The 13,446-nt window shown below is 40.4% G+C and overlaps 2 protein-coding genes across 3 annotated transcripts in view; one reads left to right on the forward strand and one right to left on the reverse strand.

Annotated features, from left to right (window-relative positions):
- The window catches only part of LOC122400280, a 249,626-nt gene that overhangs the window by 152,475 nt on the left and 83,705 nt on the right, over positions 1 to 13,446 (forward strand). The gene's annotated exons all lie outside the window — the stretch shown is intronic.
- LOC122400284 (Golgi integral membrane protein 4-like) lies at positions 29 to 13,323 on the reverse strand. 2 transcript variants are annotated; one of them, XM_043401662.1, is made up of 8 exons: positions 12,811 to 13,001; positions 7,382 to 7,564; positions 6,675 to 7,150; positions 6,068 to 6,151; positions 2,096 to 2,496; positions 1,165 to 1,292; positions 1,010 to 1,086; positions 29 to 891 (listed from the first exon to the last, which is right to left on the reverse strand). In XM_043401662.1, exons 2-7 carry the CDS (start codon positions 7,560 to 7,562, stop codon positions 1,028 to 1,030), a joined length of 1,329 nt encoding a protein of 442 aa, XP_043257597.1. In that variant the 5' UTR covers positions 7,563 to 7,564; positions 12,811 to 13,001; the 3' UTR covers positions 29 to 891; positions 1,010 to 1,027. The 2 variants fall into 2 exon arrangements, with proteins under 2 accessions (XP_043257597.1, XP_043257596.1); XM_043401661.1 differs by lacking the exon at positions 12,811 to 13,001 and adding an exon at positions 13,033 to 13,323 and having other exon boundaries at positions 40 to 891.

Below are 13,446 nucleotides of genomic sequence, written 5' to 3' on the forward strand. Positions count from 1 at the left end.
ATAACAAATATTAATCTATATTCGTAGTAAATTCCTTAAAGTAGTACCTTTCATTCTGTTAAGTCTTGATTGTTAGCGCCTGAACAATGGCTTATAGGCAATAAATAAATCACGTGTATCTTTGCACCTTTCGTATTGCACAGTTTCGACAAGAATGTTCAGCCAATTGAAGTCATGGAAACGCGATATTTTTTTTTAGAAACTTTCAACGTGTCGCTTAAGTAATGAGTGCACTTAAGTCGCAACTCCACTTACGTGTCTCTTTAAGATAAGAAAGATATTGAACTCTTTCAGTGGCAGTTTCATAAACACTGGCTACAATTTTTATTCCGTGCAAAGAAAATTCGTAAAAATTTTCTCAATTATCCAATTGTGTCCGTCGAATTATCGATTCGAATAACGTTCTATGCGTAAACAGTAAGTCGAACACGCTTCTATTTTCGTGATGCTTAGTCTGCCACTAAAAAAGTAGACATTTGCAATAGTTTATTTTTTTCATCGTGTTAGCTCGTGTTTTGCTTACCGTAGATTTAAATCTAGAAAAATACAGTCTGTTTCTTCTACCGACGCGCTGCTCGAACCTGTCCACAAATTTCTGAATAAAAATACAATTTGCCCGTCGGCCGAGCAGCGGTTTATAATAGCATCTGCATTTAGTATCGACTATCTAAATTTTTTGGCTAGATCCTTGTACGAGATTTTCCCAATTGAGAACATACGGAGGAGAGAAAGTAAAGCAATACACCTATTTGAGAAAGTCTTTTTCTGTTTGTTTACGGTAAATCAACGTCGATGGCCAGTTGTAGCAAAGTGAAAGGTTAGTAATCGTAGCTGTTAATTGTTGATAATAATTGGTTCTCTCTCGAGTGCGGCTCCTCCTTTGTCTAAACCCTTAAATTTGGGAGATCAACAAGTTAATCTACATGCGCGTATCGTTGCAGATTTTAATCGTCTATCGAATAATTAAATTGCTATCAAAATTATTAATACTTTAATAACGTTATATTACCTTCGTAAACACCTTTCCTCATTCGTGTTTCTCCTGCTTCAAGTGATGCGGATAATCTAGTATTTGATCGTCCTCGTCTGGAACAATCGAACAGAAATTTAATGAATAATTATCCCGACATATTGATACGTAAATATAAAGTTTAATCGAATTACCTTCGCCTTCGTCTTCGGCTTCGACTAAATGCAGATCGCTACTCTTCTGTTGGGTTTCTTTATCATAGTCAATGCCGTCGTACTGCTCGTCGCCTGCCTCGCCATTTTGATCCGCGCCATTATCCATACTAAAACGATAGAAATGATGTCGTTACTTAGGCTGACTTTTCCACATTCGTACGAGGCTAAAACTCAAACTTAAGGGTCAAAGTCAAAAGTCGACGACCAAGTAAAATTAAAGGACCCTGCACAGATCTTATGGAAAATGGCCCCCGGTTAAATTAGCTGAACTTTTGATATGATGTAGTTCGTTATGTCTTGATGAAAAGTTCCAATGGGCCCAAGCTCGTAAATTGAACAGTTTCTGAAATATAGGGGATCAAAAGTCAATAATAGTGTGCCTTATTTTAGACTACCAAGTTTGAGCATATTTGAGTGTAAGAAGCACTGCTGTACGCTATCCATTTATTTGACCCCTTAAAACTCAATAGTAGTACTGTGGGCCCTTAAATATTACCCCTTGCTCCCCTGACCCTCTGCTGCAAAAAGATGATGATGAATTGCAGATCGACACTTCGTTGGTAGATATCAGCCTTAGAAGACTAAAAGTTTATTCAGAATTTCGGAATTGTACCAAACATCAAGTTCTAATTTCTCACATTCCCGAAAATGAACTGAAACTAGAAGAGGAAGTTGACTTTTAATTCCCCTGTATCTCGGAAACTGTTCAATGTATGAGCTTTGGGCCCATTGGAACTTTTCATCAAGACACAATGAAGTACATCATATCAAAGCTCAGCTAATTTAACCGGGGGGCCATTTTCCATAAGATCTATGCGGGGTCCTTTAAAAAGAGGTATCTGCTTTTCATTTGCTACGCTTTACAGCTATAAACTCGAACGAAAGAGTTGACAAAAATTGAAGAGTGTACCCAGACAGTCGAAGATGGCTGAGTTCGTCGCCAACTTCCTGAACGCCAGGACCAACGTTGTACCATCCGTTCTCGCGTCTGGCCGGAAGCTGTTCGTCGTTTCGTTTCCCTGGCAACGGAGGATCCAGGTTCCCGTTTTCAGCCTCGTTCTCTTTGCTCTCCGCGTCTTTCTTCTGTTTAGGCAACTCCTCCTCCAGCTTGTCCTCGCGGTTCTCGGGCTTCTGATCGATCATCACCGGAATAGGCGGCACGCCAACCGGAAGTTTAGCCTTCGATACCGATTTCGCGATTGGAAGCGACTTGTCCACGACCGTCGAAGCAGGATTGACGTTGCCCGGAGAGGTTGATGTCTCCAGCTTCAGCGCTGTAATGGACTTCATCGAGCTGGTCGCCATAGTGCTCTGAAAAATTTATTCAGTTAAATAGAATTAAATGGGATTGGTCTATCGGTACATTAGGATTTTTATTCACATTATAAAATAGACTATATTTTCTGAATGTCATATGCTGAAGATTCCTATTCTGTGAAATTAAGTTTTATGTAAACTATAAGAAGAAAGTTGAGGGGCAGATAAATTTTACAGGAGATGAAATTCTTAATGAACGTATTCTAATAATATCCTTAAAATTACTTTATTTTTTTCTGCAGATACACAGTCGTAATCCCGATATTGTTATATAAATGAATATTCGTTGACACGTTTTCATTTTTCCTCGCGATGTTTCTGAAAACATATACTATTTGAAAGCATCTAATTTCTAATGTTTTTCTTTTGCAGAGCTGTTTAAGGATAGAAACGTCGAGTTACGAAATGCAGTACAATTTAGAGTATTAACTTACCTGTAAAGATTCTTTTGGCGAAGAAGAATAGCCAGTTTTTCAAATCTAACTGGCCTCTTTCTCGAAGCTACAGAAGCATGTAACTAAAGAAATTTGCACAAAGCATGCTGCTCGTTGAAAAGAAAACTACCTGACAGAAACGAAACTACGAGAAGTATAAGAAAGATGTGAGTGAAATTTTCTAAGTATAACAGTTACATTATTTCTACAGTAATCTCGGTTTAGTTAATTTACTATCGCTACTGAAGGGTTAACTTTTTATTTTACTTTACAACAAGTGAATTTTTACTTCCACAGTTTAACAGTAAAGTTTTTCATTGCATTTAGAAATTATTACAAGTAAACACTTAATGGAGATAATAGTAATTTAAAATTACATTTTATTTAGCAATTTAAATCGTATTTCGAGATACTTCGAGGGAACTGCAAAGTAGTTGTATCAAACGAAAAAGCAAAAGAACAAAATTCGAATTAATTTTGAATTCCGTGGTCTATATTAATTACCGAAGTTTATAATCGACGACTCGTATTTAAACTTGTTCGAAACGGTTCATAAAGCCGTTTAAAATTTTAATTTTAAAAATGCAAGGAAATGAGAATCGATTTTTACTTTGATTTTCATCTATTTTTACTTTGTAACGAAATAATGTACTTGATGGAGATTCGTATCACTATTCGGTACAGCAGGCTAGTATAATGGAAGCAGTTTAGTTAGGTTGTGCAAGGGTGCCAGAAAAAATGCAAGCAGATTAAAATAATAACAATTTATTAATGCATCAATTAACACGAACATACAGGCACATTCAATACAGCTTGCAAGCTACACGTACATGTCTCTTTTAGTTTCTTGTTCACTCAAGGAAAGCATCTCAAAATTGTTCATCTTCTATTCCCAATAGGCTGTCAATAAATTAAATGCATCTTCGGAAAAAGTTACAAACAACAGTATTTATTTAAATTTGATCCAAGCACACGGATTCTCGTGTTAAGTAAATATTTACATCTATGTTTCAAATAAATATTTACAAATTTACGTTAATATTAATTCTCAGTCGAAAGACATTAATTGCAATTAAAGCGTGAAGAACAGCACGATCATCGATATCGAGAATATTTAAGCAACGTGTGCAGTTTTGCATTGCAAAGTGTTTTTAATTTTATGCAGAGAAGCGTGAAGTTTTTAATTTCCAACTCTAAAGATATCGTATTAATATAAAAGCAATATTAATTTCTTGATAGCCTATTGCATTTTTTTGTTCACATATATAAATCACTAAGTATAATAATACAAATTTATAAAATGTGATTGGGCCCACACGATTAGTAAAATAATTGTGCCAAGAAATCACTAGAAACTTTTTTTTTGTTCGTTTGTTACACCGTGTGTGTAAAATATTGCACGTGACCATGTCCTTAAAGAAGCCTACATAAAAATAAATGTTAATGCCTAATATACCTTTCAGCCGTTAAAGTAATATAAACAAAATGTGTTAGTGGATTTGTTCACGTTGATGAGTCAATATAGACGGATTAAATAGCTCCTCATGATTGTCGTAGTTTTGATGTCCAAATTCAGAATGAAAAGGACAATCTGTTCGTGAAAATATATGCACGTGTCGATTAAAACTTGGTGCACATTAAAGACGAGATTTGCAACTTTTTCTTCTAACTATTCTTATTGTACTTCATTTTTTCTCTTATTTACAACAGCTATACGATCGTTATAATTTCACGGAATTTCACGCTATTGGCACTAAGTTCCCCTATCACTTAGAAATGGTAAAAGAATAACTTTATACGCGTTGCAAAACGTACGTTAAAAGTGATAATTTACGTAAGGAGATTCAATCGTTCGTACCATTTCTGAAAAATAAATAAAACCCTTTTCACGTTAATAAACAGAGACTGAAATAGTCGGTTAATAGTTAAGTCGTCGTATCATGCAATAAACTGTTCATATCCTTTGTCATTTAACGCATACAACCTTTCGATCACATTAAGATCAACGAGTCGTTTACTTCGAGCATGGTTTTCTCAAATCATCCGTTGTACATTCAAACTACAACAATATTCTAAAGGTGCGAGGAGAAGAGTGGTTCTGCCAATTGTTTTCAAGTTGTTCGACTACAGAAATCATCTATCTACAGCACCCAGTACAAATCACGAAATGTTACGTGCACGTGTAATCATTACCAAAACAGGTTCACCCCTAAACAGACTGCGGATCCTCGTAAAGCGCAAATAACTAAAGTGCTTGGAAGGCACTTGTTCGAATCTTCACAAGTTAGGATACAAATTACTACCGCGTGTTTCATAAACGGTTACAGCGAAGACCTGAGAGCTAACGTGTATTCGGTCACCCGGAGGAGCCGTAAACTTAATTTCACTCTGATATCTACATCGAAACGATACTTCATCCCTAGAACGATTTCATCGTGAAACGTTACCAACGACACTTCCCCGTATAAACGTTATTTACCCAACACTTTTACGAGACGTCGCGCGAAATCAGTAGCCGCTAAGTTCTACTCGTACAGACCGATCTTCGATCAGGTTCACCTGTGCCATGATTAATCGCCGAACTCGTTTAAAATCTCTCTGTCGATCTCCCCTCCATTGTTCTGGTCTTTATCGAGTTTCTCTTCCGCTTTGTTAGGGGTTTCCGGAACCACGGATTTCTCCCCGCGCGGCGGAATGGACTCGATATTCTGCTTCGACGACGGGATCTCGTTCCCTGGCGATTTCGGTGACGACTTTTTGTCGTCCGTTCTCTCATTGTTTTGATTAGGCGGCGGTATCACGTATTTCAATTGCTCCTCGTCGGGATTCTCGTTCTTGTCGTTCTCGACTTGCGTCTCGACCATCGTCGACCCAGCGTCCAACTTCTTCTGGCGTCTCTCTTGCATGTCGTAGGGCAACGGCAACGAGTTCCTCGGTTGGGCCTCCTTCGGGTCGTCCGGACCCACCGGTATGATGTTTCCGTTCCTCTGGGCGAACCGAACGTCGTCTAACTCGTTCGTTTCGTCGTTTGCGCGCTGTTCGTTCGATTGTAGGGGGTCTCCGATTGCGTGGTGTACGATAGGCGCGTGTAGGGGCTGCGGATTTTTATCGCCGTTGTTAGGCGGACTTACCTGTTGCTGCTGCGACGGACCACTCGGATGCTTCGCCGCGTTTCCGTTTCCAAGCTGCATGGCCCAGTTCATAGACGGGGGCAGCTGTAAGGCCACATCTTTATTATCCCAGTCGTTTAAAATAAATTTTCTCTACAAGTGAAATAAACCTTACCACAACTTAACACTTTCACGGCCGCTGTCACGTGCGCGTGATCTACTGTATCAATTACTATTTCATCGTACATTCAACTTATTATGTTTGTTAGATTTATAATTCCTTATAATAATACTCCTAGCATCTTCGTGTATTTCACTTTGGTGTGCAATATCAGTGGTGACGGACAACGGTTTTCGCGTGATACGTGCGGCCGTTAAAGTGTTAAAATGCAAAGGAAAAATATGTCTGCTCCTAAACACGACTTAACGAGTGCTCTTGCAATGAATACAAAAATTTCAAACGTAAAATTTCAATTACTTTACTGCAAATGTTATGTTCCTAATATTAGCGTATCATGTTCTCAATGCCATTTTATCGTTACTAATACCAATTATTACACTTCGAGGTACAGAATTTGGTGTTTCTTTAATCAGGTTAAAATTGAAATCTGTTCGGTTGATTTCCTACCCGTTCATCCTCGAGCTCGAGCGTAAGCTGAATGACTTTCTTCTGAAGGTGTTCGATGGTGCTGTTGGCGTTGCCATGGTTCCTAAGCAAGTCCTGATACTTTTCCTCGAGCCTGGTCTTCTCCGTCTCCAGCTCGAGATACTTGGTTTTCAGATTCTCCAAAGACTTGTCCTTCTCCTCTTTCGATTGCCGGATGCGACCGCGAAGATCTTGAAGCGTAGCCTCCAGCCTCTTGGTGTCCTCCAGTGCCTGTTTCTCTTGTTTCTTGCACTCCTCCTTCAGATCCAGATGCTCCGTCTGCAGTAGCTTGTAAGTCTGCTGGAGGGAGCTGAACCTCTGCATCGCCTCCACGCTGTCCTTGTCGCGCAACGACTTCTCACGAGTGGCGCGTTGCTGGAGATCTTGCTTCACGGCCGCGTTCGAGTTCTTCTCCTCGGCCAGGGACTTTTCCAATCGCATCTTGTACTCGAATATAACTGGAAATTAATTGGAGAGGTCTATCAACTTGCATTTTCTCTATCCGTTGATTTGCACTTTAATGCTCGTAAGTTACACGATAGCCACCCCCTTTAAGCTTGGATCTAAAAATACTCGTCAAGAACGTAGACTCGATTTAGAGAGGTATTTTATTTTGTGTTTTTAAAAATTCATCCAGTTATCATCTCTTCTTACGTTTTTTGGGGATTAAATTAATAAAATGGCGGTACCTTGAAGTTGAGCGGCGAGAGCTTCCTGTTGATGAGCACACTGAACGTGAAGTTCTCGAAGCCTGGTCATCTCCGAGGTGGCGGCGCGATAAAGAATCACCAAAAGAACAACCACCACCCCGCAACCCCCGTATACGGCCAGGCGGCCACTCCGGCCCCTGCCAAGTCGAGAACCGCTCATCTCTGCAAATAGAGGGGTATCCGTTTTAATCCGTCCCTCTATCAATTTTTCAGCTTAATTGTTTTATGCTTCTACCGAGATAAAACGTAACGAATACACATTTTATCTCCGCAGCAACAATCTGTACAGACAAAACTCTGTCCTTTAATCGGTACACCACTCGCGTTAGTAAACATTTCACGGTTGTTTGGTAGTATGTATTCGTTTTCTGTTGACCGCGAGACCTTCTAACTATCACTTTGTATCGAGTTATCGTAAAGGAAGCATAACAAGCGATTATGGTACAACGATATGATGTTTGCATTAGGCGCTCGTGGCGACGTTTCTGCAGGAAGTGCTATCTGCTGCTCCGAAGATTAGGGGACGATTAATTTGTCAACACGATGGAACGCCATTTTTAATTAGAGATTCACTGTATCTCGGGGAAAAATTTAGAATCACTCTTATTTATTTCTCGAACAATAAAGATCGTTAGAAACGATTTTCCGAGGAAATGGTTGTTAGAGCGACGCGTGAGCGCAAAAGTCGAAAAATTAGCGTTCGTTCGATCGTGAACGGGATCCTTTTGTTCGTCGCGGCGAAGTGAAAACGAAGAATAAGGTCAAGGGGTGAGAGAGGCTCGGACAGGAAAGTAATTTACGCCAGACACTCGTCATAGCGCGCGGTTCAACGTTAACTGCGAGTGAAAGTCGATGATTGCGACGAATCGTACGATAATTTCAGCTGTACTTGGCGCGTATCTTCCAGCGGCCAGCAACCTCGCGAACGTGGACACTAATTCAACCGTCCATTAGTTCGTTCACACCAGAGCCTAACAGCGTACGTGATATTGGCCTAACGTTTCTCGATTCTCGGGAAACAAAAATTCGAGACAGTCTTTTCGGGAACTTTCGAGAAATTTACAAATATTTTGCACTGTTCGAAACACTCTTAAAATAGTCACGATATAATAGTCGATTCTTTGCTCTGTTAGGAGCGCTACTGGAGTATTTAGGTCAGTGGACATTGGAGGGGGGTTATGGCACATGGCCGGAAAACTTACGAGTCCAAAAAGAGTGCAACCGTAAACGTCCCACTCAGAAAATATGGCGGCAAACTTGTTGGAGTGCCTCTTCGCCGATTTCAACGGGACTTTTTTTAAACAGTATAGCGTACGAGCGGGAGAAAAAAATTACTGAAATTAATATGTGAGGAATAGAGACTCCGTGCAACGATTTATTAATAACGTTTGTTCAATAAATAATTATACGTTCGACGAGAATTTTCACCGATGGAATAAACATTATTTACATCTTTATTTGCCATCTGATATCATTTGATTAACTTAATTCGTTAATACGCGTTGTATAGTTCTTCTGAGGTATAGTACGCGCAACAAAAATGTGAAACGATCGGCAGCACACTTAAGGAGTATGAAAGTCCAATCAACGTTCGTGATATATAATCTTAATCGTAATTCATCCTATAATTCAGAATGCTACGAGTAATTGCACTGCTTTTCTTTTTACTACCATACTTACGTTTCATTTTATCACGGAGACCTCTTCGTGTCTTTCATACTCTTCTTGAATTATTAACGACTAGTAGACTGTAATTCTACTCTGTTCAATCGATAAAAATAATACGCAGTTTTCTCATTCAATGTATCTTAAATATTCGTGAGAGCAAAAGGTTATTTAATTCAATAAAATACTTGCAGGAAGCGATATTTTTCCAAGTTCAGAGCACCGGAAAAGTGACGAGAGGATCTCTAAAATAATCGAATGTATTTCTTCGTTATTTAGACTCGAATTAAATTAGAGCAAATTAAAAATAGTAAGTTTTTTATTAATGTATCCAAAAGGAGATGAGAATCTTCAAATTAATCGAATGCATTTTTTCGTTATTTAGACTCGAATTAAAATAGAGCAAATTAAAAATAGACAATTTTTTGTTAAAACTTTTTTTTTTAGTGGCTTACATACTCACGAGAGCAAAAGGTTATTTAATCGAATAAGTACCTGTAGAAAGCAAAATTTATCCAAGTTCAGAGCATCGAAAAGGAGACGAGAATCTCTAAAATAATCGACTATATTTTTTCGTTATTTAGACTCGGATTAAAATGGAGTAAATTAAGAATAGTAAGTTTTTTTTATTAATGTATCCAAGTTCAGAGCATCGAAAAGGCGACGAGAATCTCTAAAATAATCGAATGTATTTTTTCGTTATTTAGACGGATTAAAATGGAGTAAATTAAGAATATTTGTTTTTCTCGCGACGTTTGGCGCGTCCATTGTTGTCCCGGCCGCCATTATTCCCGGGCACGGAGGAGCCAGCGTGCTCTCTCGCATGGAAATCGACGAAAAACGTGTTTTTCAACGGCGTCTACGATCAAGCGGTCGGTCAATTTTCGTGAAAGCAGATTTTAGAAGGTAACTACTTAAACACCACGATCCGCGAAGCGTGCAAGCGAGCACGACAGACGAGGGAATTGGCCGGCATTAAATTTAACGAGCGAAGAACAAGGCCGCAGAATTCGTAATGGTCGCAACTAGCGCTCGGAAACTTAAACGAAGGATGGCTCGTCCTAATTATGTCTTCCGTCCACATTTTCTCCTCGCGTGTCTTTACTACAGCAATTCTAGTAACTTCCATCTTCCCTGAGAACCTGTTCCTTGCGGGCGACGCAACAAAACCGCCAGAAGTATCCTCATTCCTGAGTCGGCTCTATTTTTGTATCTTTGCTCGACGCGTGGAAATACTTGCGTATTTACCATTCGATGCACCCAATTGTTCGAATGCCACCCGTTGCAGCCGTCGGTACGCGAATTGTTAATAAAACGTGTAGGCAAACTCTTCGATAGAAACGTTACAGATAATGGAAACTGGATTTAGAACGCTACAAAATGTAACCACTAATCGCGGCCTATTAATAAGATCGCGAATCCGGTGAGTTATCGGAGATTAAAATTAACGTCTTATCTTTTATACGGTACGAAGATCCTCGAGGAAATTATTATTATACTAGAAACTAGAACAGGGTCGAGTTGTTTCCTCCGGAGGGCCGAGGAAGCACTCTCCGAAGTCGATTATCATATAATTGTTGATTTAAAATTACAAGTTTCAAGATCAATACGCTCGAATAGACAGCTTTTTGAACGAGTGTTTTTCATGCTTCGCGTTGCAATTACACCGTGTTATCGCGTCGATGGGAACGTGGAGCAGATAAAGCCTCCCGTGTTCCCCGTGCAAACTGCTGATTTTATCTCACGCCTAAGCGATCCGATAGGTGTTCCTCGATACGATTATTTTATTGTAGAAATTAGATATTAGCTGCGGTTAAGCGGCTATAAGGAGATACCGTGCACGGCGGATGGATTACAAGGACGAGAACGCCAGGAGTGTCGTAAAGAGAAATCTGCAAAAAAAAAACCGAAGGTCCGGCTGGTGCTCCAAGGAAACGTATTCCGTTTAAAACAATCCTGAGGAAATGTGTTGAAATTATCAAATAGTAATATGTTCCAGGAGTTTACATTCTTCTCCAACCCCCAACCCCCTTGATCCATGGTCTTCTTTGCCCCTCGAGTCGTTCAATGTCCATTAACCCCCCCCCCCCCTATTCTTCCATTTCCTGTTCTCCCGTAGAATTCGTTGATTCATGAAAAGTCTCCCGCGTACGGGGTAACACAAGTATACCAAAACCCAGACCCGGAACGTCTGAAATTGGACACCGGGTAATTACGAATGGTCGCTTTTATCGCCGCGCATCCGTCCGGTTTTTTCGCAAATGGACATTCTATGCGTCTAGCGTGGATCATCCACGGTTCGTTCGTCCTTATTGGTCGCGCGAATTACGGAGGATGTTTGCCCAGGGAGACGATATACCTCGTGGGGAAAAAAAAAAATTGCGCGCGCGAGATGGAGTTGGCTACCTAGCGACTGAATTCGAGTTCACTGACACTTTCGAGCACGCGCGATAGATCCTGCTTTCGTCTCCTTTCACGTGTGTACGTGTTTGCTCTGTGTTCTGTGCTTTCTAACCGAACTCGAATCAGGCACAAACACGTTCAATTCGAATTGCTAAACGGCAATTTAATCGGCGACGGTATCGCCGATTCGGTTCTGATTTTCTTTCAACGGCTGGCTACGCTTAAAAATTTTTGATCTTTCGTGCAACGTGTATTTTTTAAGGTAGATTCATCAACAGGCTTAAATCCGTGAGCACAACGCGTTACTTGAAGGAAACAGGATAATTTGTAAACGTTTAATTTACGGCGGTAGTATATTCTATATTTACGGCTAGATCATATTTTTAGTAACGTTCGTAAAATGCCTCCGACGCCGTGCGAGCGTGTCCGGTAAAAACCGTACTGGGGATAATTTTATCGTCGATTCGATATAGTTCTCGGAAGGCCACTGTGAAACCGGTTTATTGCTAACAGCGTGGTGTAAGGTCATAAACGCAACGTTTTGAAGATACTTCACGCACCGTCGGATATTCAACGTGCAATTAAGAAATCTCTCTATTGTAATTTATTCGCGAGAACCCTGAATCAAAGCAATCTTCGCGTTAAACAACGTAACGTATCGTTTCTACGATCGTTAAAGCTGTCAAATTATGTCATCCTTGACGCAGAGTGCACAGCTAATCACCATTATAAAAATATCCACTTCGAAAACCAATTGCGTAATTTCGAATTAAATATCGAATTAATCGCGTATTTAAACATAAACAGATAAGCTACGTCTATGGTTTCCCTATTCGTTTCATCGAGTTTCCTTATTTACTCAAACTCCACACTTACACGTTCGATTTCTCGAAAAAAACAAGAAAACAACACGACGAACATTTACATATGGAAACACTTACTGCGTATCACTGGTACAAATGCATCTGATCTTCTCTCATAAGATTTATTTACTCAATGTTTACCACAAATTGTAAGACACTCTTATCAAACAACCTAAACCAATGCACACCTTTCGTCAACAGCTCTTTAAATCCATTAAGCATGATTCCCGCGTAAAAAGGTACGATATTCGTCGGGGGTGCACCTTACATTGAAAATACTAGCGAAAACATTTTAAAATGGATTTATGCCCATTCACATTTATCAATTCCCACGCCGTTTAAGGCTCCAAAACGCGCGTTGCATCGTTTTCCAATCGGTACAATTTAAATCGATATTGATACATCGTCGAACTTTACGAATTTTACGAAACATGCTTTCCCCACTCGCAAAGTAGAGAATCGACCGCGAACGATTACCTCTTCATGGGCGATTATGATCACAGATTTCCATCGGCAGTTTACCATTAAATACTTGCAGCTGTTGCAACTTTTTATCGACACTTCACGAGGCACATTCTTCCGAACGGGTATTTAAAATCGGAGGAATCACTCTGGTTCCGTCTGCACCGATCCTCCGGGTTGGCACACACAAAAATACACACCACACTCTTGAAAATACGTATCGAGAAGTGGTCCTACCTCATGAACAATGCGAACACCGTACTCTCAGCTCTTTGTCATCGCCGCGTCCTCGAGCGTTGTCCCGCGGGCGATACCGAACGAGTAAACAGGCGTCGCGACGCGATCCCACGGCCACGGACACGATGTGCACGGCGTCGGAGCAATCCACGACTCGAAATCGACGCCCCGATCGAGACGAAGCACGGCCGCCAGGTTAGGGCTCTCACGCAGAGCCCGGGACTCGACTATACAGTATGACGCTTCGAATTTCTTGCCTCCTCCACTTGCCTCCACTTACATGCAGCTGCCACCGCCATTAAGCAGGTAGAAAATCGGACCAATCGCGCGCCGCCACTTCGACGATGACCAATGCACAAACTTCGTGATGCCAACCTATGCAACGAAAATGTTCTCACGGAACACGATAATTCG

This window comes from Colletes gigas, unplaced genomic scaffold (assembly GCF_013123115.1).
Source record: "Colletes gigas isolate AHSC1104 unplaced genomic scaffold, ASM1312311v1 Colletes_gigas_Sc00016, whole genome shotgun sequence".
NCBI classification, from domain to species: domain Eukaryota; kingdom Metazoa; phylum Arthropoda; class Insecta; order Hymenoptera; family Colletidae; genus Colletes; species Colletes gigas.

Bases quoted from the DNA above. Each gene is read 5' to 3' on its own strand.
- LOC122400284 (XM_043401662.1), bottom strand. From the start codon at position 7,562: ATGAGCGGTTCTCGACTTGGCAGGGGCCGGAGTGGCCGCCTGGCCGTA. The intron at 7,151-7,381 runs GTACCGCCATTT...ATTAATTTCCAG, and splicing joins TCTCGCCGCTCAACTTCAAG to TTATATTCGAGTACAAGATG. The intron at 6,152-6,674 runs GTAGGAAATCAA...GTGGCCTTACAG, and splicing joins TCGAGCTCGAGGATGAACGG to CTGCCCCCGTCTATGAACTG.